This window comes from Cetorhinus maximus, chromosome 2, assembly GCF_964194155.1.
Source record: "Cetorhinus maximus chromosome 2, sCetMax3.hap1.1, whole genome shotgun sequence".
NCBI lineage: Eukaryota > Metazoa > Chordata > Chondrichthyes > Lamniformes > Cetorhinidae > Cetorhinus > Cetorhinus maximus.
Genome location: NC_135880.1, coordinates 89,585,499 through 89,607,204, shown reverse-complemented (window position 1 = coordinate 89,607,204; position 21,706 = coordinate 89,585,499). Strand labels below are relative to the sequence as shown.

Sequence of the window (21,706 nt, the reverse complement as noted above, 5' to 3'; positions counted from 1 at the left end):
AAGCCACAGACAGAGGGGGAGTGCGAGCGAGCCACAGAGGGGGAGCGCGAGCGAGTGACAGGCAGAGGGGGAGCGCGAGCGAATCACAGGCAGAGGGGGAGCACGAGCGAGTCACAGGCAGAGGGGGAGCGCAAGCCACAGACAGAGGGGGAGCGCGAGCGAGACACAGACAGAGGGGGAGAGAGAGGCAGAGTCATAGACAGAGGGGGAGCGAGAGACAGAGTCACAGACAGAGGGGGAGCGCGAGCGAGACACGGACAGACAGAGGGGGAGAGAGCGACAGAGACACAGGCAGAGGGGGAGCGCGAGCGAGACACAGACAGAGGGAGAGAGAGAGACACAGACAGAGGGGGAGAGAGAGAGAGAGAGAGACACAGACAGAGGGGGAGCGCCAGCGAGATACAGACAGAGAGGGAAAGAGAGACAGATACACAGAGGGGGAGCGCCAGCGAGTCACAGACCGAGGGGGATAGAGAGACAGAGACAGACATAGACACAGAGGGACAGTGAGGGAGGGAAGGAGAGTGTGAGTGAGACGGTCTGTGAGAGAGAGAGAGAAAGACAGGAAAGGAGAGAGTAAATGCGTGAGGGACACACACACAGCTCTCTGCACTTTCAATTAAATGATTTGAGGGCTGAGCACAATTTTAAAAAGCCAGCAGTAACTTTGGGCCCCGCAGAGCACCTGTGTTACCTGCTTGGAAAGTTTGTGGGGATTGGAAAGCAAATTTCATTCCCTGATGGCTGTTCCGAAACACACTTCAATCATCATTGAATAGGCAATGAAGCAATGCATTTTTAAATGAATCCAGCTGATTATTAAACTGGGGTGTATAGGCCTTTGCTTCAGTTCAGTTTTCTGCCAGAAGTCGGTTCAGACTTCAATAAGTTAAGTTAAAGATTCTCATATTTAATTCATCCTATCCAACGAATGAAAGTTAAAAAGAGACAGAGTGCCTTTCATTGGCTGATATAGGATATGAAGCCCAAAAAAACCTTCTGAACTTGATCCGTTTTGAAAGTTCTCTCTCATTCACTCAGAAAGCAATCACTGATACAATACTGCTTGTTGAAAAAGTGGAAAAATTTAGAAAATTATAATACTTTTTTGGAAACAATCATCAGACATGAGGACAAAAACTAAAGTGCACACCAATCGCTGTTTGACAATTAGCAATCAGCCAGCAACTCTCCAAGCAAACGCCCGCAGCAGAAAAATCCCAACACTTCACAGGCCTCTCATGAGATCACAAATGAGGCTCAATCTCTCAGAAATCTTATCACTTGCGATCAATACACAAAAGTTGGCATGTCTGCCAAATGCAGGTTAAACTTCCTTTCCTGATTCACTGAAATTGCAACTTCCTTTTAAAAGATTTAAGCCAGATAAAAATCAAAACAAACCTGGTCGAATGGAGTGATCCAGGCTGGTCACTCACAAGCAGTCAAGGTGCTAGTCCAGGCTGGTCACTCACAAGCAGTCAAGGTGCTAGAACACGTACTGGCTATAAGAAAATCTGGGCTCTGGGAGGAGAACAGCAGGTTCTGATCTAAAAAACAGCATACAGCTGACAAATACTGCACATTGCAGAACTTTAACAGTTCAGAGCAGATAAACCCGATGCTCAGAATTGGGCGGGAGCTGGGGCCTTAGAGGGATGGCCTGAGGGAATAAGTTGGGCATAAAGCTGGTAAGGTAAAAGCACATAGCAGATCTCAATGAGTGAAGTTGAGGTGGGGGTGAGGGGAGGGGGGAGGAAAGTGATAAGCATAAAAGGGTTTTTGAGACCCAGAGGTGAAAAATAAATCAATAAGATGAAAGTGATGCTGGCATCTGTATTTGAGGTGGTACAAGTTTGCAAGCTTGTGAATAGGCGATACAATGTCACTGCTGTAAGGGCAGCATGTGTTTAACATGCACATACATAGTCAGCATCTGGACTGGCAGATCAGGTGATTCTCTGAGCACTGTTCCTGTTGCTTCACAGTTTCAATCATTGCATACAAGCAGGAGCAGTTGTCAGCAAAATCAGCTGATCTACTAGTCCCGGCGTGGAGAAGGCCTGGGGCATCTCTGAACTCTTATTCCAGGTCTACAACAAAAGTGTCACTACCCCCTACACAAGTGGAATAGGAACCTGGCAGGTGTAGGAAAGCTCCTAAAATTAATGCGAGGGAGAAGAGAGTGGAATTGAAGTGCCCAGGCAGGCCTTCAGCAGAGGAAGGGGAAAGTGTGGAGCACAGCTGGAGCCTGAAGCTCTGGCCTCAAAAAGGAAATTGATGGAGAGGAGCTAAACTAACCAAAATAGACCGAAGAGGGAATGGAACAAAAGCCCAAACTGGTTAAAAAGAAGTGCAGATGGAAAAGAGTAGGCAAAATACTTGAGGATTGGGAATGGAAAGCCATCATGGCAACCAAAAACTGTCTGAATTTTTCTGCCGTCGGCAACCTGGTCAATGACATTTTGTATTTAACTTGGGCAAATTAAGTTCTGATGAGCCCACACCATCACATGCTAGGCCATTCATTGTTATTTGCTCAATCACATACAGTCCCCTACCACTTAAACCACCCACATTTCAATCAGGAAAATAGTGCCTAACCAATTTCCATTACCATCATCATCAATTACAAAATCATTCCTTACAGGTTTTAAACATGTCAAAAATTTCAGGCGGAACAGGTGTCCAGTAAGCAGTTTGCGGTTAGTTAAGGCGTACTTACAAACTGTCCAGCTAAAGCAACACCAACCATCTTTTTTATAATAGACAGTTGTTCAATTTTTGGTATTAGTTTGTCATCTGTTATTCATACTAAGCTTCAATGAAGTTTAAGTTCCTCTGCTTCTGCTAATGCCTCTACCATTCTTATATAGGCGACCATTGAGAAAGAAGTTAGTTTTGGTAAACAAGCGAAACAGATTAAGTCAGAGTTTGCACTTTCTATCCCAAGTGACAAATGGTATTATGCAGAGGGTTTATTTTGCCCACTTCAAGGTTTAATTAGTGTCAGAACTTATTGATCATGTAAATTGTTCCATGTGGGCAAATCACATTTGTACCTACACACCAATAGAGACCAAAATGTTACTATATTACATGTACTTTGAAAACTGTTTTCTAAACAATGTCAAACTGGATCTGCAACATTTCACCAAATCAAACAGGAAAGATCACACTTGTACAAAACAATTTATAACATTCATTCTTGGTCTGCGTGACAAACCTTTAAAAAAAATTGCAACTGTAGTTCTACAAAACTATTGCTCTTCAAGCATAATTCAGATGAGAACAAACTGTTAATTGCTTCTCATCAAACCACACAAACAGTATTCACCAAAATTTTCAAAAAATTAAATGTCAGAGGCTCCTCACGAACATTCATTAACAAATTAGAAATATTGTGTGAAGATTAGATGTCTACATTTACCTCCAGATCCTAGCTGTTTGTAGAACCTATATTCCAAGTGAAGTTGCGGTGCTCTGGACTTCATAGGTTCCTAAATTTAAAAAAAATGTTCGTTTTAAACATGCAAGCAAGTAAACCCCATAATATTTGCATTTATTTTGCACTTTTGCATCGATTAATCTCAGATCATTTCACACAATGAAATGCAGCAACTGAGTAAAATGTTGCAAACACTGTTAATTGATATGTTAAAGGCACTATATAAATGCAAGGTGTTGTTATTGTTTCAGTAACTGCTGTTATGCTCAACCAAATAGGTGCAAGACTGTTTAAGCTTCCCTGCTATTCAATTAACATTAATAGTACCAGCAACTATTTGCAGATAGCAGGGTACCAAACAAGAAACGACAAAACTCGGACAATAACTGATGGACATTCCAATGACCAGAATGCAGGGTCTTTTCTTAATAAAAATAATCAAGCAACATTACTGCATTGAGAATAGATATTTTGGCAGAGCAGATTATACATAACAGTTTAACTGTGTATATATAAACTAGACCCAACAGGAATTAAGAGTCTCTCATATTTAAGATAGCAGTCAGCTGCTACCTCATTGTCCTTCACATTGTGCAGGTCAGTGCTCTTATCCCTGTAACAGGTACAGTTTGCACACTATAATATGCAATATTGAACCACGGAAATTTGTATTTTCATTCAGGTTATGTGACTGATTTTGGAATATCCAAACTATGCCAGGAGATCCAATTAGAACTGGACTTTTTGTCCACTTTATCAAAAATTAGTGCATCAGACAAATTGTTTAGAAGGAGGTTCACTCGTTTATAAAGTGTGGTGGAAAAAAACATTGGCCAGGATCTTTAGGTCAGCGAGTGGGAGGCGGGGCCCGCTCACAGATGCAGGATGACATCGGGAGGAAAACTCCTGACATCACCCCGCGTCATTTCAATTTTAAGGTCGGCGGGGGTGCAGCCGAATCAGCTGTGCGCCCGCCGACCTGTCAACAGCCAATTGAGGCCATTTATAAAGTAATTGAGATACTTAATGGACCTGCCCGTCCAACCTTAAGGTTGGCGGGCAGGCTGGGAGCCCTGGCGGTCTTCAGAAAAAGCATGAAACCTCACCCACGGGCGGGATGAGGTTTCATGAGGGTTTTTTAAATTTTAATAAAAGTTTAACTAAAAGTGATGGACATGTCCCAGCACATGTGACAGTGTCACATGAGGAGACATGTCAGGGAAATTTTATTTTTGCCCCTTCATTTTTAAATGTGGCACCAATCTTCCTGAGGCAGCACTTAGCCTCAGGGAGTTGAGTGTGCTCTTTTGCGCGCATGCGGGAAAGAGCGCACTCTCGACTGAGGGAATCCCTCCCCACCCCGCACAGGGAGCACATAGCGCTTCCTGGCAGACGTCACGCTAGGTGGGCCTTAATTGGCCCGCTCACGTAAAATGGCAGCTCGCCCCCGATTGGGGGCACCCACCGGCGCCTGCTCCTGCACTTCCCTCCCCCCCCTCCGACCCCCTGCTCAAAATTCTTCCCATTTAAAACTTAGTTCAGCACCGCAAAAAAAATGTCCCTAGTTCGATATAACATGCTAAGACTTTAACCTGGCACCAGTCACTAAAGGCATGAATTGAAATGGATCTATTACCAGGTATAACATTGTAAACATCCAGACAAGTACGAGGAAGTACCTTAAGGCTGATCACAAGCAGAACAGATAACTAATATTCCTCGTACTTGTTCATGGAGATGTTGGGGGTAGGGGGGCAGACATTGAAGGTGGCTTTAAAGAGACAGTCTGCAGTTCGAAGTGAAAAGCCATGAGTTATCTTTACATTCCATGGGAGAGTGAGTGAGCAGTCTTAGCAGAGCAGAGCCTGATAAGTGTTTCATGTAGTCCAGCCAGATCTGGTGGTGAATGACTTAAACCAGTTGGAGCAACTCGAAATAAGTCCAATCAGTCAAACAAGCAAACAAATTGATCAAATTGCATCTGAGCAATTAATTAAATGAAACAAATACTTCAAATTTTGCTGCAACTAGCCGAGATAGACATACTTCAGCCATGCAGTGTTAATTTACCATTTCTGTGTACCAGCAGTGCCCTATGTTAAATGTAAACCATCAACACGAACAGTCAATAAATAGCATAAGAAACTTAATGATATCCAGATTATCGAGGACATTACTATGAGGTAGGAGAAATCTTGTAATTTAACACTTCACAGTGAGGAATTCTGGAAAAAGTAAATCAAAATTTTCTCTCCTATTCCGTAGGAAATACTAATTCTAATGGGGATGTTGCATTCAGGCATCAAACAGCACCATTGATATCAAGACTTGGGGAATTATTCACTAGCCCAGTAAACCAGGCCAATTGGGCAGAGTGGTTTGGCACATCACTATACTGGGTCTACTAGCTTGATCTTTCCAAATTGGCCTCTGTTAGGATGTTCAATATCAAAATGCATAAATCCCAGTGAAACTACTTCTTGACTTCTTCATCATTGACGTTAAAACATAAAAAGATTTATGGCACTGAAGGCCTTTCGGCACAATGTGTTTATGCCAGCTGAAAAAGTGTTATCCAATCTAATCCATCTTCCAGCTCTTGGTCCATAGCCTTGTAGTTCACAGCATCTCATGTAAATATTCGCAAGCTTTTTTAAATACAATGAGGGTTGCTGCCTCTAACGCCCTTTCAGGCAGTGACTTCAAGACCCCCACCACCCTCTGAATGAAAACATTACTCCTCATCCCCTCTAATTCTTCTGCCAATTACTTTAAATCTACGTCCTCTGGTTATTGACCTCTCTGCTAACAGAAATACTTTCTTTTTATCTACTCTCTCGGCCCCTTCATTTTATACACCTCAATTAAATCTTTCCTCAGCCTCCACTGTTCCAAAGAAAACAAACCCAGCCTATCCACCTTTCCTTTCCTCATAGCTAAAATCCACCATTTCTGGCAACATCATCTCAAATCTCTTCTGCAGTTTTTTTGTGATCACATCCTTCCTATAATGCAGTGACCAGGAATAAACAATGTTCTAGTTGCAGTACAACTAGTGTTTTATACAATTTGAGCATAACCTCTCTGCTCTTGTACTCTAGGCCTCAGTCAGTAAAGGAAAGAATCCTGTATGCCTTCTTGACCACCTTATCTATCTGTCCTGTTACCTTTAAGGATCTGTAAACATACACTTGTTGGTCCCTCTGTTCCTCTACACTTTTCTGAATCCTACCATCTATTGTACATTCCCTTGCCGTGTTTACCCTCCTCAAGTGCATTACTTCATACTTCTCTGGATTGAATTCCATTTGCTACTTGGCTGCCCGACCAGTTGATTGATGTCTTCCAGCAGTCTACAGCTTTCTTCCGCACTGACAACCACACAGCCAGTTTTCGTAACATCTATAAACTTCTTAAATAAAGTCCTCTACATTTAAGTCTAAATCATCAGTAAATTTGATGAACTTCAACGGATCTAGTACTGAGCCCCACAGAACCCCACAGGAAACAGCCATCCGGTCACAAAAATGCCTATCGGCTATTACCCTTTGCTTCCTGCTGCTGAGCCAATTTTGGATCCAGCTTGCCACTTCCTCTTGCATCTCATGAGTTTTTAATTTTCTGACCAGTTTGCCATGTGAGGCCTTGTCAAAAGTCCTTGGTAAAATATATATAGACTACATCCAAAATGCTACCCTCATAATCCTCCTTGCCACCTGCTCAAAACAATTTAATCAAAATAGTCAGACACTGCCTTCCATGCAAATCCATGCTGACTGTCCTCGATTAACCCATGCCTCTCAATGACAATTTTTACTGTTTTCCAGAATTTTTCCCAATAATTTACCCACTTCTGAGGTTAGGCTGACAGGCCTGCGTTGTGGCACAGCTCATGGTAAATGCTGAAATATTCAAATCCCAAAGGGAAACTTGAAACAACTGCCACAACTTGTTTTGCAATTTGTATAAATTTCAAGATGTGTGCCTTGAATTCAGTTGTAATAAGACCACCAAGTCTTATAGGTTTTTACAAAACTAGATTAAACATTTATTAAAAGAAGAAATGACCTTAAATACATGCATAGATCTACAAATTATTACTATAATAACTTCTAAATCCTCGACTTAATCTGACTCCCCAGTTACACTTTCGTTATGGCAACAGTAAAACACATCTTTTCAAAAGACCCAGGCAAAGTAAACGATACCCTGAACAATCAAATTCAAAGTAAGTTCTCTTAACTTCAGCCTCTGAAGACAGCAGTTTGGTACATACAGGCTGAAGACATTTCACACTTATTGAATCCCCGTTGAATACAAATACCCATTGTTTCACTATGTCTTTGGACTTTAACCTCCTGATAAAAATCTCTAATAGCACTAAGTTTTACTAGTAATCTTTGGGAAAAATAAATAAACACACTATTTCTTACTACTTCTGCTGACTAGGTAAACATTACACCCCCACTTTTGAATTCAAGCCACACTAGTTTGTTTAGAAATGCAAATTTCCTCTTTTACACTTCACATTCCAAAACTTCCCCATGTTTACCTAATTTAACATTTCAAACCTAACTTCCCTTCTGACATCAAAACATCCAGCCTAGCTGCCTGCAATTCAATTAAGACACACACAAACACAATTTTACAATAAATTCCAATAACATTATGGACATTATTATATCTTCCTGATATCCCCTCCTTATTAAAAATGAACTGTCATAATTTTAAAAGATTGCTTTATTTTTATTAACCCATCTTATACTGCTATCTCCTATACTTATGTAAATACTTACACTATTACATTACCAGATGCATGCATTAACATAACAATATATATGCAAATCCTTCGTATCAACAGAAATCATTCCCGTTCAGTGTCCAGGCTTTAAACGTCCAATTTTCCCTTTAAAGTTCAAACTCTTGATAAAGCATGTGCAATCAGATTTTCTCATCCAGCAACATGTACAATCTGTAGATTAAATGGTTGCAGTAATAAACTTCATCTGAATAGCCTTGCATTTCTGTCTTGAAATTTGTCCAGAAACTTTAAAGGATTGTGGTCTGTATAAACAATTGTTTCTGACAAATTGTTTGCCCCATAAATTTCAAAATGCTGCAATGCGAACACCAAACCCAAAGTTTTCTTTTCAATCATTGAATATCTTCTCTGTTGTACATTCAACTTTAGCAAAAAATACCCCATCAGTTTTTCAATTCCATTTTCATCTTCTTGTAACAGTACGGCCCCCAATGATTATATCATTTGCGTCAATGGCCACTTTAAATTGCCTGGCGCAAGTGGGTACTGCCAAAACTGGTGTCGTAGTTACTACAGTTTTCAAACTATCGAATGGCTTCCGACACTCTTGCGTCCATTGAAACTTCTTGTTCTTTTTTTAATAGTTCAGTCAGTGGAGCAACCACACTGCTTAAATTTGGTACAAATTTCTGATAAAACCCACTCATGCCCAGAAATCTCAAAACTTCTCAATTTGTGAAATCCACGATAGCCTTGACTTTCACATCTCTCAGAGCCACCTCACCGTGTCCAATGGTATGGCCTAGATACGTAACTTGCACTTTTGAAAATTCACTTTTAGCCAAATTAATCACCAAATTAGCTTCTTGTAAATCGAAAAAGAAATTCTTCCAGATGCTGTAAATGCTCCTCCCACGTAGCACTGAAAACTATCAAGTTGTCAATATAAAGAGCACAATTGCTCAGACCTGCAACTGCTTTGTTTGTCAGTTGTTGAAATGTTGCAGATGCATTCTTCATATCAAATGGCATGACTTTAAACTGATATAGTCCACTTGGCATTACAAAAGCCGATATCTCCTTTGCTCTCTCCGATAATGGTACTTGCCAATATCCTATTAGCAAGTCAATCTTTGTGATAAATTTTGAATGTCCCACTTTCTCAATGCAATCTTCCAACCTTCGTTTGGGACATGAATCTGCTTTTGTCACCCCACACATAGTCTTTGTGTTCCATCCAGCTTTGGTACCAGTACAATAGGTGAACTCCAGTTACTGCAACTAAACTCAATGATATCATTTTGAAGCATGAAGTCAGTTTCTTTCTGTACTTATGATAACTTTGCCGGAATTAATCTATAAGGATGTTGCCTTACTGAAGATGAAACTTCTGCAGAAACATCATGTATAGCCAAATCTGTCCTCCCCAACTTATTTCCACAAATATCTTTGTGTGACTGCAAAAGCTTTTCCAAATCACTTTTACACTTGTCTGGAAGGTAATTTAACATTACATTTAAATTTTCAAGTAATCCCTCATTTTCCAATTTGATTAGAGGAAAATCAATTTCAGAATCCTGTATTTCTATTTCTTTCTGATTATCTACTACCACTAACACCTCCTTTTGGTCCTCTTCCCTGTCAAAGTCCTGTTTAAGCATATTTACATGACATACCCTCTGCTTCTTCTTCTTTCTTCAATCTGGAGTATTGATTTAATATTTTACTTCACTCAGTTTCTTTTCAATCCTCTAAGGCCCACTAAACCTTGCCTTTAATGAGTCACCCAGTACTGGTAATAGAACTAGCACTTTCTCTCCAGCAACAAAATTCCGAACCTCAGCTTTCCTGTCTGCTTTCATTTTCATCACGTGCTGTGATATCTTTAAATGTTCCCTAGCCAAATCACATGCTCTGTCCAATCTCTCTCTGAAGTTTGATACGTAATCCAGGAGATTAGCTTCTGAATTTTGACCCACCAATTTGTCATAAATCAATTTCAGTGGTTCCATATCTCATGACCATAGGCTAGTTCGAAAGGACCAAAATCAGTCGATGCATTAGGAGCGTCCCTAATAGCAGATAACAAGAATGGAGTTCCTCTATCTTAATCCTGTGGATAATCCTGGCTATATGCTCTCATCATAGTTTAGGGTTTGATGCCATCTTTCCAAAACCCCTTGTGACTCAGGGTGATAAGCTGTTGACTTAAATGGTTTTATCCCCAAACTGTTCATTACTTCCTTAAACATCTGTAACATAAAATTTGAACCCTGATCTGATTGTATTTACTTAGGTAAACCATACCTTGTAAACATTTTTGTTAACTCTTCCACAATCTTCTTTGTTGCAATATTTCTCAAAGGTATTGCATTAGGAAACTTGGTAGACACATCCATTATTGTCAGTAAATATTGATTTCCACTTATAGTCTTAAGGTGGGGTCCTACACAATCAATTATGGCCCTAGTAAAAGGTTCTTCAAAGCTAGAATTGGAATTAAAGGTGCTGGCTTAATCACTGCTTGTGATTTCCCAATAACCTAACATCTGCTACATGTTCTACGGAATTTGACTACATCCCTATGCAATCCAGGCCAAAAAAATGTTATTGTACTTTCACCTGTGTCTTTCTAATTCCTAAATGTCCCCCTCTTTGAAATTTCATGAGCAATTCTCAGAACCTCATTTCTACCTCCAAATGGTATTACAATCTGATGTATCTCCCTCCAGCTTCATTTGCTGAAACATGATAAGGCCTCCATTTTCTCATTAAAAGATTACCCTTATATATTTTGGAATATATTTTGCCTCTGTTTCTGAATAAGTTGTTCAATATAAATGTTGTATTTGCAAATCATTTTTCTGCAACTCCACCAACTGCCTTGAGTTAAACACTTCAGCTGAAATGTTTTCCAGTCTTTCTTCCTGAACAATATTATCACAGTGTCAGCTAATTGGATTTTCACACCTTCCCCCTGCCTTTGAACTTCCTGTTCTTGTTTCAACCTATGAGCCTGTGATCTCGTTATCACACAATCTAGAAACAATCCAGGATACTCTCTCTGCAGCAATTCTGTTGAAAACACTTATACAAGCTACTCAACTACCACAGACATCACCCACATTTGTGATCCAGCTCTATCATTACCCAAGGTAAATTGAGCTCCTGCAATGGGCAATTTTTCCAACACTCCAACAATCACTTCACCTGTTTTCCACTTACTCTTTAAACTTACCTTCCACAATGGAGTAGGTTTAGCAACTCCATGAACCCCACTTATCATCTGTTCCCGCAGAACAACAAGTACCACCATCTCACAATATTAAGGATTGACTGGCCCCGTGTCTCTTAAAATCTTAAGATCTTTACATACTCCACCCTACACACATGGGAACACTTTCCTTTCATATACAAAATCTTTAAACATCTCTGCAACCTGCTCCTTAGAATTCTCTTGGGTAAATTGTGAACACATTCCCACTTCTTTACCTATCACTGATTTTTCCTGTTTTACCTGTACACAAACCACTGGTTTTTCCTATGCCTGAACCTCAGAACCCACAGTACTTTTACTTCCAGAACTTTTCTGCACCTATATAATTCTAACAGATTTTGCCTGCAATTTTCAGCACACTGACTTCGTATGCCCTACTTATTCATAATGAAAACACCTCAATTTTCGAATGTCACTTCTACCCTCAGCACCTTTCTTCTTATTCTGAGAAGGTACTTCCAGCAAATTTCCACCTACTCCTCTTTCCTGACTACCTTCCTTTCACCTTCCCACTTTCTATCCTTTTCTGATTTAAAAGGGTGATGAAAGAAAGGTTTAGCTCTATGCACTAACATAATCATCAACTACCTCTGCTGCTTGTCTTACCATTTGAACCCCGTGTTCCTCCACGAGTTCTCACTACCAAAGGGATTGAATCTTTAAATTCTTCCAAAAGAATTACCTAAGAGCTGCATATGTTGTCTCTTTCTTTAATGCCCGTATCCACCGGTCAAAATTAGCTTTGTTTTACTCTTTCAAACTCAATGTAAGTTGGCCCAGGCTGTTTTCTCATTCCTAAATTTCTGCCTGTATGCCTCAGGAGCCAACCATATGCATTCAAAATAGTCTTTTTTACCACATCATAATTCACCAAAATTTCTTCTGATAGTGAAGCATAAGCTTCATGTGCTCTACCCACCAACCCTGATTGTAACAACAAGGTCCAGTTTTTCTGTGGCCATTTCATCTGTTTAGCTATCTTCTCAAATGAAATAAAGAATGCTTCAACATCTATTTCCTCAAACATTGGAAGAGCTTGTACAAATTTAAACATCTCCCCACTGGGTTTTAGGTTAAAGGTTTTTTCCCTCATCAGAACTTCCCTCACAATCTGAGGTCTCTTTCTTAACTTTCAGCCTTTTAAGCTGGTATGCCCCTTCTCTTTCCTTCTCTCTTTCCCTTGCCTCTTTTTTTTATCCTCTCTTGCCTGGAATTCCAGTTCCAGTTTCCATTCTTTCTTCTGCCGTTCCACTTGCTCCCTTTGAAATGTCCTTTCCTTTTCTGCTGTCTCTAGTTCCAATTTTGTTCAAGATCAAGCTTCTCCATTTCTAACTGAAGTCTCACTACCTCCAGCTGTGACTCACTAGTGTCAGGTATCAATTCCAACTTTAAATGCTGTGCTATACCTTCAATTATATCTGCTTTCTTAACCCCTGCAGGTAACCCCAACTGTAATTTATCTGCCAATTCCATTAACTTAACTTTAGTTGCCTTTTGTAAACCAGCCAAAGTTATAACTTCAACCCCCACACAAGTCTGAGCAACTACCAAAGCCATATTCCAGTCTCACCACTTTAAAAAAAAAACCTCACACCAACTCCTGAATTCAAAGTGCTTCTCGTACTCATAACCTTAAGATTCACCAGCCCCAACCCAATCAAGGAATTTCAAATATAGCCCGCAAAGAGCCCCCAACTATGTTATGGCACAGCCGATGGTAAATGCTAAGTTGCTCAAATCCGAAGGGAAACAACTGCCACAACTTGTTTTGCAATTTGTATAAATTTTAAGATGTGTGCCTTGAATTCAGTAGCAATAAGGCCACCAATTCTTACAGGTTTTTACAAAACTACATTAAACATTTATTCATAGAAGAAATGACTTTAAATACATACGCAGATCTAAAAATTGCTGCTATGATAACTTCTAAATCCCCTACTTAATCTGACTCCCCAGTTACACTTTCATTATGGCAACAGTAAGACACATATTTTTAAGAGAACTAGGCAAAGTAAATGATACCCTGAACAGTCAAAGTGAGTTCTCTTAACTTCAGTTTGGTACATTCAGGCTGAAGGCATTTCACACCTGTTGAATCTTAGAATGCCTTCTCTTACACACCGCCTTCACTCCCTTATACCTATTTCCCCTTTTGAATGCAAATCCCCATTGTTTCACTATTTCTTTGGACTTTACCTTCCTGATAATAAAACTCTCTCAGAGCATTAAGTTTTACCAGTAACCTTTGGGAAAAATAAATAAACACTATTTCTTACTACTTCTGCTGGCTAGGTATACATTACACCCCCACTTTTGAATTCAAGCCACAGTATTTTGTTTAAAATGCAAATTGCTCCCTTTACAATTCTCTTCTTACATCAAAGCATCCAGACTAGCTGCCTCTAATTCAATTAAGTCGCTCACACACAAACATACAGCCACAAATAGGCACAAAGACACAGTCTATTTTATAATAAATTCCAATAACATTATGGACATTATTATATCTTCGTAACACCTGTAATTACTTGGGCTCTCCTTTTCTCAACAATGGTATGATGTCAACAGTCCACATTTTGCTTCTCCACAAACAAAATATCTTTTTGGTCACTAATTGGTCCTAGTCTTTCTTTAGTTATCCTCTTGCTCTTTATGCAATGATAAAACATCACCAGGATGGCTACCAAAAGTTTGGTGACGTAAAACTTAACAGAGACACAAATCTATTGTCACTGTGTGCAGGAAATTTGTCAGAAAAGCAAGCTTTGAGCATCGGGATGGGGGTGGTGGAAACTACTTCATATTGAAACTACTTCCACATGAACATAAATGCTTCCCTTAAAACAATTCTGAGTAAATATTAACGCAAAACCCCTGAAGGTTTCACTGAAACATCACCTAGATATCTTTTGAATACTGTAAACTAAAATGTTAACGTTTTGCCTATTAAACGTAGCCACGACAAATGCGTGTGCAACTTGCACATTACTGAAAGAAATCCAATGGTCAAATAGGAATTACTGTGGATCCATTCACGACAGCAGCTAAAGACAGTAACAATAATTACTGACTTACCAGTTTAATTGCCACATATTCATTTGTGTACAAGTTTTTACCTTGAAGAAAAAAAAAGAAAAACAATTAGACTCCTTCAATATTTTGTTGGTTTGTTGACAGTGCAGTAATTTGAACACAATTATTTTGCCAATCAAAAACTTTACATTCTTTAATGTTGCTACTAAACAACTACAACCATTTTAAAAGGATACCGACAAAATAATTCAAAATTAGTGCATTTATGAAACATTGTGCGATGTATTGCTAAAAAATCCAACAAGTTCTGTGAATGAGTTCTGAAAAGATTTTGATCCATTTCGGTTACACAGAAAAGATGGAGAGGGTGGTTCCAGAACTTCCAGTGAAGCCAAAAGTAAAATGAAACTTTAACCTCCCTATTGCCCCTTCAGGTGCATCTGCACAAGAGAAAGAAATAGTATCACAAATATTTCTGGCATACTTTCCCTATAAGTGTGGTCAGATAAAAACAGAAAACAGGCTCCCCAGTCAGCAAGGAGCAGAGTTGGGGAAGAAACAGAGACAATGGCAGACAGGGAGAAAGTGATTGGAAAGAAAAATTTGCAAGGCTACGGAGAAAAAGTAGGGGAGTGGGACTAGCTGAATAACTCCTGGAGACCCTAAACAGGCATGACGGACCAAATGGCCTCCTCCTGCGTTGCTGCCACTATAAACGTAAGCAAGCATAAAGCAGACTGCGTGAAAGGAAGAGCAAGCGACAAAGACAACCAGACATCCGAGAGATAGCAATTTGCATTTAAGTGACATATTTAACGCGAAACCTCGAGACATCTCACAGATAGGCGAGGGAAAAAACTTGGACACAATACCAAAGGAGACCAAAAGCTCGAGGTCAAAAGGAGCTTTAACAACCAGCTTAAAAGGAGCAGAGAGAAAGACAGATGTATTTGTTGAGGGTGGGGGGGGGGGAGCTAGTCAGCACGGGGTCTCGACAGCTGCATGTAGAATAACCAATGGTGGAGCTAAGGGGGGGGGAGATACACAAATAAGTGGGCTGGGGGGGTGGGGACGGGACGAGAGAGGGAGAGAGAGGGTGCACAAGAGTAGAGAAGCAGGCACAAGACGAAAAGAAATTTGGAAAGAAGGGCAGAAAAAAACAAGAAGAGAAATATCCTGTCAAGAATATTTTTCATGAACAAAATAATAGGTGATTAATTAATATTTGTTTGAGCATACACTCGTACAATCATCTGTTGTGTCAATCTATGACTCACCAAGTCCCATCCACCCATGACCCCAGTGCTCGCTGGCCTACATTAGCTCCCTTTTAAGCAATACCTCAATACTAAAATTCTTAATCGAAAAGCAGAATACTGTGGATGCTGGAAATCTGAAATAAAAACAGAAAACCCTTGAAATATTCAACAAATCAGGCAGCAACTCTGGAGAGAGAAATAGTCAACATTTCAGGTCTATGACCTTTTATCAGAGCAAGAGAAAATGAGAGATTTAATAGTTTCTAAGCAAGGGGTGGGTGGAACAAGGACAAAAGAAGTGTCTGTGATAGGGTGAAAGACATGAGAGATTGAATGATAGAGGAGTTATAGAGTCATAGAGGTCTACAGCACAAAATGGGCCATTGAGTCTCCACCGACCAAACAAGTACCTAACTATTCTAATCCCATTTTCCAGCACTAGGCCCATAGCCTTGTATGCCCTGCACATCCAAATACTTCTTAAATGTTATGAGGGTTTCTGCCTCTACCACCCTTTCAAGCGGTGAGTTCCAGATTCCCACCACCCTCTGGGTGAAAAAATTCTTCCTCACATACCCTCTAAACCTCCTGCCCCTCACCTTAAATCCCTCCACCAAGGGGAATAGTTCCTTGTCTACCCTATCTATGCCCCTCATAATTTTATACACCTCAATCATGTCCTCCCTCAATCTCCTCTGCTTCCAGGAAAATAACCCCAGTCTATCCAATCTCTCCTCATAACTAAAACACTCCAGCCCAGGCAACATCCTGGTAAACCTCCTCTGCACTCTTTCTAGTGCAATCACATCCTTTCTACAATGCAGATTCCAGAACTGCACCCAATACTCTAGCTGTGGCCTAACCAACATTTTGTACAGTTCCAGCATAACCTCCATGCTCTTATATTCTATGGTTCGTCTAATAAAGGCAAGTATCCCATATTCCTTCTTAACCATCTTATCTACCTGTCCCGCTACCTTAAGGGACCAGTGGACATGCACACCAAGGTCCCTCTGACCCTCGGTACTTCCCAGGGTCCTATCGTTCACTGTGTCTTCCCTTGCCTTGTTTGTCCTGCCCAAGTGCATCACCTCTCACTTATCTGGAATAAATTCCATTTGCCACTAATCAGCCCATCTATATCCTCCTGTAATCTAAGGCTATCCTCTTCACTATTTACCATCCCACCAATTTTCGTGTCATCCGCAAACTTACTGATCAACCCTCCTACATTCAAGTCTAAGTCGTTTATATATATCACAAACAGCAAGGGACCCAACACCGATCCCTGTGGAACCCCACTGGGCACAGGCATCCAGTCACAAAAACACCCCTCGACCATCATCCTCTGCTTCGTGCCACTCAGCCAATTCTGGATCCAATTTGCCAAATTGCCTTGGGTCCCATGGGCTCTTGCCTTCATTATCAGTCTCCCATGCTGGGCCTTATCAAAAGCCCTGCTGAAGTCCAAGTTGACTACATCAACTGCATTGCCCTCATCTACACATCTGGTCACCTCTTCGAAAAATTCAATCAAATAGGTCAGACATGACCTTCCCTTAACAGAACCATGCTGACTGTCCTTGATTAATCCCTGCCTCTCCGAGTGTAGATTAATTCTGTCCCTCAGAATTGCTTCCAATAGTTTCCTCACCACTGAGGTTAGACTGACTGGCCTATAGTTCCCTGGTTTATCCCTTCCTCCCTTCTTCCCTTCTTGAATAACGGTACCACATTGGCCGTCCTCCAGACCTCTGGCACCTCTCCTGTGGCCAGAGAGGTATTGAAAATGATTGCCTGCGCCCCTGCTATCTCCTCCCTTGCCTCACTCAACAGTCTGGGATACATTTCATCCAGGCCTGGAGATTTATCTACTTTAAAGCCCGCCAGACCGCTTAGAACCTCCTCCTTTTCTATGCTAATTTCTTTAATTGTATCACAGTCCTTCTGCTTGATTTCCATACCCACGTCGTCCCTCTCACTTGTGAACACCGACACAAAGTAATCATTTAGAACACTACCTACGTCTTTCGGCTCCACACACAAATTACCACTATGGTCCTTAAGGGACCCTACTCTTTCCCTAGTTATCCTCTTACTCTTAAACGTACTTGGTAAATAACTTTGGATTTTCCTTTATTTTACCTGCCAATGTTTTTTCATGCCCCCTTTTTGCTCTCCTGAATTCCTTTTTAAGTTCCCCCCTACACATTCTATACTCCTCTAGGGCTTCCGCTGTTTTGAGCCCTCGGTATCTGCCATAAGCCTCCCTTTTTCTCTTTATCCAATCCTGTATGTCCCTCGACATCGAGGGTTCCCTGGATTTGTTGGTCCCACCCTTTGTCTTTATGGGAATATGTTGGCCCTGTACTCTCCCTATTTCTTTCTTGAATGAGTCCCACTGCTCTGATGCAGATTTACCTAAAAGTAGCTGCTCCCAGTCCACTCTGGCCAAATTGTATTGGATCTTATTAAAATCAGCCTTCCCCCAATTTAGAACTCTGATTTCTGGCCCATCCTTGTCTTTTTCTACAACATATTGGAGTTATGATCACTATCTGCAAAATGCTCCCCCACGAATACCTCTACCACTTGCCTGGCTTCATTCCCTAAAATTAAGTCCAGAACCACCCCCTGTCTTGTAGGACCTTCTACCTACTGGCTTTAAAAGCACTCCTGGATGCATTTTATGAATTCCGCTTCCTCTAAACCTATCACACTACGACTAACCCAGTTAATGGCGGGGAAGTAGAAATCCCCCACTATTACTACCCTATTATTTTTACACTTCTCTGAAATTTGCCTACATATCTGCTCTTCTATTTCTCTCTGACTGTTTGGGGGCCTATAGTACACTCCCAGCAACGTGATTGCTCCTTTTTTGTTTTTCAGTTCTACCCATATGGCTTCATTTGAGGAGCCTTCCAAGATGTCATCCCTCCTTACTGCTGTAATTGATTCCTTGATCAATATGGCGATACCCCCTCCTCTTTTACCTCCTTCCCTGTCTCGCCTGAAGACCCTATATCCTGGAATACTGAGCTGCCAATCCTGCCCCTCTCTCATCCATGTCTCTGTGACAGCACTGACATGTGTTAATTTGTGCCCTCAACTCATCTGCCTTATTCGTCAGGCTGCTTGCATTAAAATAAATACCATCCAACCATGCCAAACTCCCTTGTGCCTTAACTGGTCTATAATTTCTATGTCTTCCAGACTCACTTGCTCTCTCTTCTAATTTTGGTAAGGTAGGGAGCACAGCGACACCTAAAATGGAAACCTGGGGAGAGAGGGAATCAGAGGCAGAGGGGGGAAAAGCAATTTTAAAATAGATCTGCCAATGTTATACATACTCAACATCAACCTTCAAGGAGAACAAGCTAACTGAATTTAAAAATGGAAAGAATGGTAAAGAGTCATTCCTGCAAGGTGCGAGAGCTTTGAGCACCAGATATGTTTGCATTAGCAAACACATCATCATGTAAAGTGTCACCAAACTCACACTGTGGAGAGCTCAAAACCTCACAATTTGAGATGACATATTAGGGAGTTTTTTGGGGGGTTGGGGGCATGTTGAAAGTGTAATCACCCCCATCAAAGAGGAGTAAGCAATGGAAGAGGAAAGTTAGGTAACTATTGGCGTAGTGAGGAAAGTCTAGAAGGAAAGGTTAGAACAGGAACAGAGCAACTTATGCGCTTGACAGAATTTGAAGTCCCAGCTTCCTATGGGGATGACGACGACGGCAGCTCTGGGCAGGGTCATCAAACAAATATGAAAACACCAACAAAGTCAAGGAGAAAATAGATTAATAACAGTTAGAAATTCAGTAGCAATAGGGGGTCAATAGTTCGAGGGGCTGATACAACATGTTAATGTTTTATCTATGACAGTGGGCAACAAGGTGGCAAATGGAGTATAATGTGGAGAAGTGAGAGGTTATTTACTTTGATCATATGGAAAAGCTGTTTTTTTTTTTAAAAATGGCATGGAGATGTACTACCAAGAGTTTTTTTTAGTTGAACAATGAACTTTATTTACAGAACTGTTGGATGAGCTGCCTGCTTCTAGTAAGGCTAAAATACACTCCCCCAGGCTTGGAAAATTCCACCCCCTTATGAGGAGATTCCCCGCGCTAGGTGTTTATTGGCTGTTCTGATTCAACAGAGACATTAGTTATGTCAATGACAGGTCGATCAGGTACTTCGGTGCTTATGGGTTCGATAACATTCCTTGGCGGCAACACCAACTGTGGAAGTGTCTCCCTGTTCCTCAGGTGATCAACGTGTTTACGAACGATCTGGCCTTCCATGTCTACTTGGTGTGAAAGGGGTCCGGTCTCTCAGACAATAATCCCTGGGATCCAACTTGGACCGCTACTGAAGTTTCTTACATATACGGCTTCATTTACCATCAGTTTCCGGTCTCTATTATGCAAATCGTGCCTCACTTTCTGATTACCTTGGTTCTTCTCTACCTTCCCTGGAAAATTTGGAAACACGAGGCTCAGTCTCGTCCTGAGACGGCGCTTCACAAGCAGTTCCACCGGTGGAACTCCTGTTATTGCACGTGGATTAATGCGGTAGCTAAGAAGGAAACGTGAGATTTTGGTTTCCAACGTTCCTCCTGCCAATTTTTTAGTCCTGACTTGAAAGTTTGGACGGCCCTCTCAGCTAGTCCGACTGATGCTGGGTGGTAAGGCGCAATTCGACTGTGTTTAATGCCGTTTAGACTGGTGAAGTTCTGAAATTCAGCACTTGTAAATATGGCTCCATTGTCTGATACAATAACTTCCGGCAATCCGTGAGTCGAAAAGCATCGGTGTAACCTTTCAATGGTAGCATGAGACGTAGGTGATTTCACCTCAAAAATCTCCATCCATTTTGAGTGTGTGTCAATTATAAGCAAAAACATTGTGCCTAGGAATGAACCCACATAGTCTATATAGATCCACACCCATGGCTGGCCAGACCATTCCCAAGGGTGTAGGGGGGAGCTGCAGCTGGCAACTTTTGCTGCAGTTGGCACTGTTGACAGTGCTGGACTAGCTTCTCAATATCTGCATCTATGACAGGATACCACACTTAACTCCTGGCAAGTATTTTCATCTGAGAAATGCCAGGATGAGCGCTGTGTAATTCGGTTAGGAGCAGTTCTCTGCCTGGTACAGGATCGACTACTCTTGCTCCCCAGAGTTATGAAGCCATCCTGACAACTCAATTCATATTTGCAGGTTAAAAAAAAAAGCATTCATTTCCTCAGAGACTGGCTCATTTAACCATCCTGTAAGTATCTGGTCTCTCACTTTGGACAGAAGTGAGATCTCGATTGGTCCAGTTTCTGATCTGTTTCATGCAGACGGGTGATGTGTCTAAAAGATTCAATGCAAGGACGATTTCCTGGGGTACAGGAATACACACGATGCTTTCTCGCAAGGGTGGCTGGCTAAGAGCGTTCACGTTCACAATGCATATCCCAGGTCAGTGCTTGAAAGTGTATACGTAGGCGGACAGAAATAATGCCTGTCGCTGAATTGTGGCCGAGGCTATCAGCGGGATAGTCTTGTCCTCTTTGAAAAGGCCCAAAAGCGGTTTATGATCAGAGACGATAGTAAAGTGCCTGCCAAGTAAGTATTGGTGGAACTTTCTAACTCCAAAGACTATTGACAGTCCTTCCTTCTCAATCTGCGAATAACCTTTTTCAGCCACTCAGAGGGTTCTTGATATGCAACCTATTGGCCTCTCAGAGCCATCGTCCATTTCATGGGTCAACACTGCACCAAACACCAAATGAGGAGGTGTCGCAGGTCAATACGGATTCTTTAGATTGGTTGAAGTGCACTAGCAAGGTTGAGGAGTGCAGCAGTTGTTTTACTCTGTTGAAAGCTTCCTCCTGTGCAGCCTTCCAGAACCAACGATGGTGTTGCAAT

The 21,706-nt window shown here is 41.2% G+C and overlaps 1 protein-coding gene across 2 annotated transcripts in view; it reads right to left on the bottom strand.

The window, feature by feature from the left end:
- LOC144695841 (casein kinase I) overlaps nucleotides 1–21,706 on the bottom strand; it is a 296,518-nt gene that overhangs the window by 204,866 nt on the left and 69,946 nt on the right. For both annotated transcript variants that reach the window (XM_078566880.1, XM_078566871.1), the window contains exons 3-4: nucleotides 14,563–14,603; nucleotides 3,431–3,500 (exon numbers count right to left, since the gene is read on the bottom strand). In XM_078566880.1, the coding sequence (XP_078423006.1) occupies nucleotides 3,431–3,500; nucleotides 14,563–14,603 (111 nt within the window). The remainder of the gene's footprint in view (nucleotides 1–3,430; nucleotides 3,501–14,562; nucleotides 14,604–21,706) is intronic.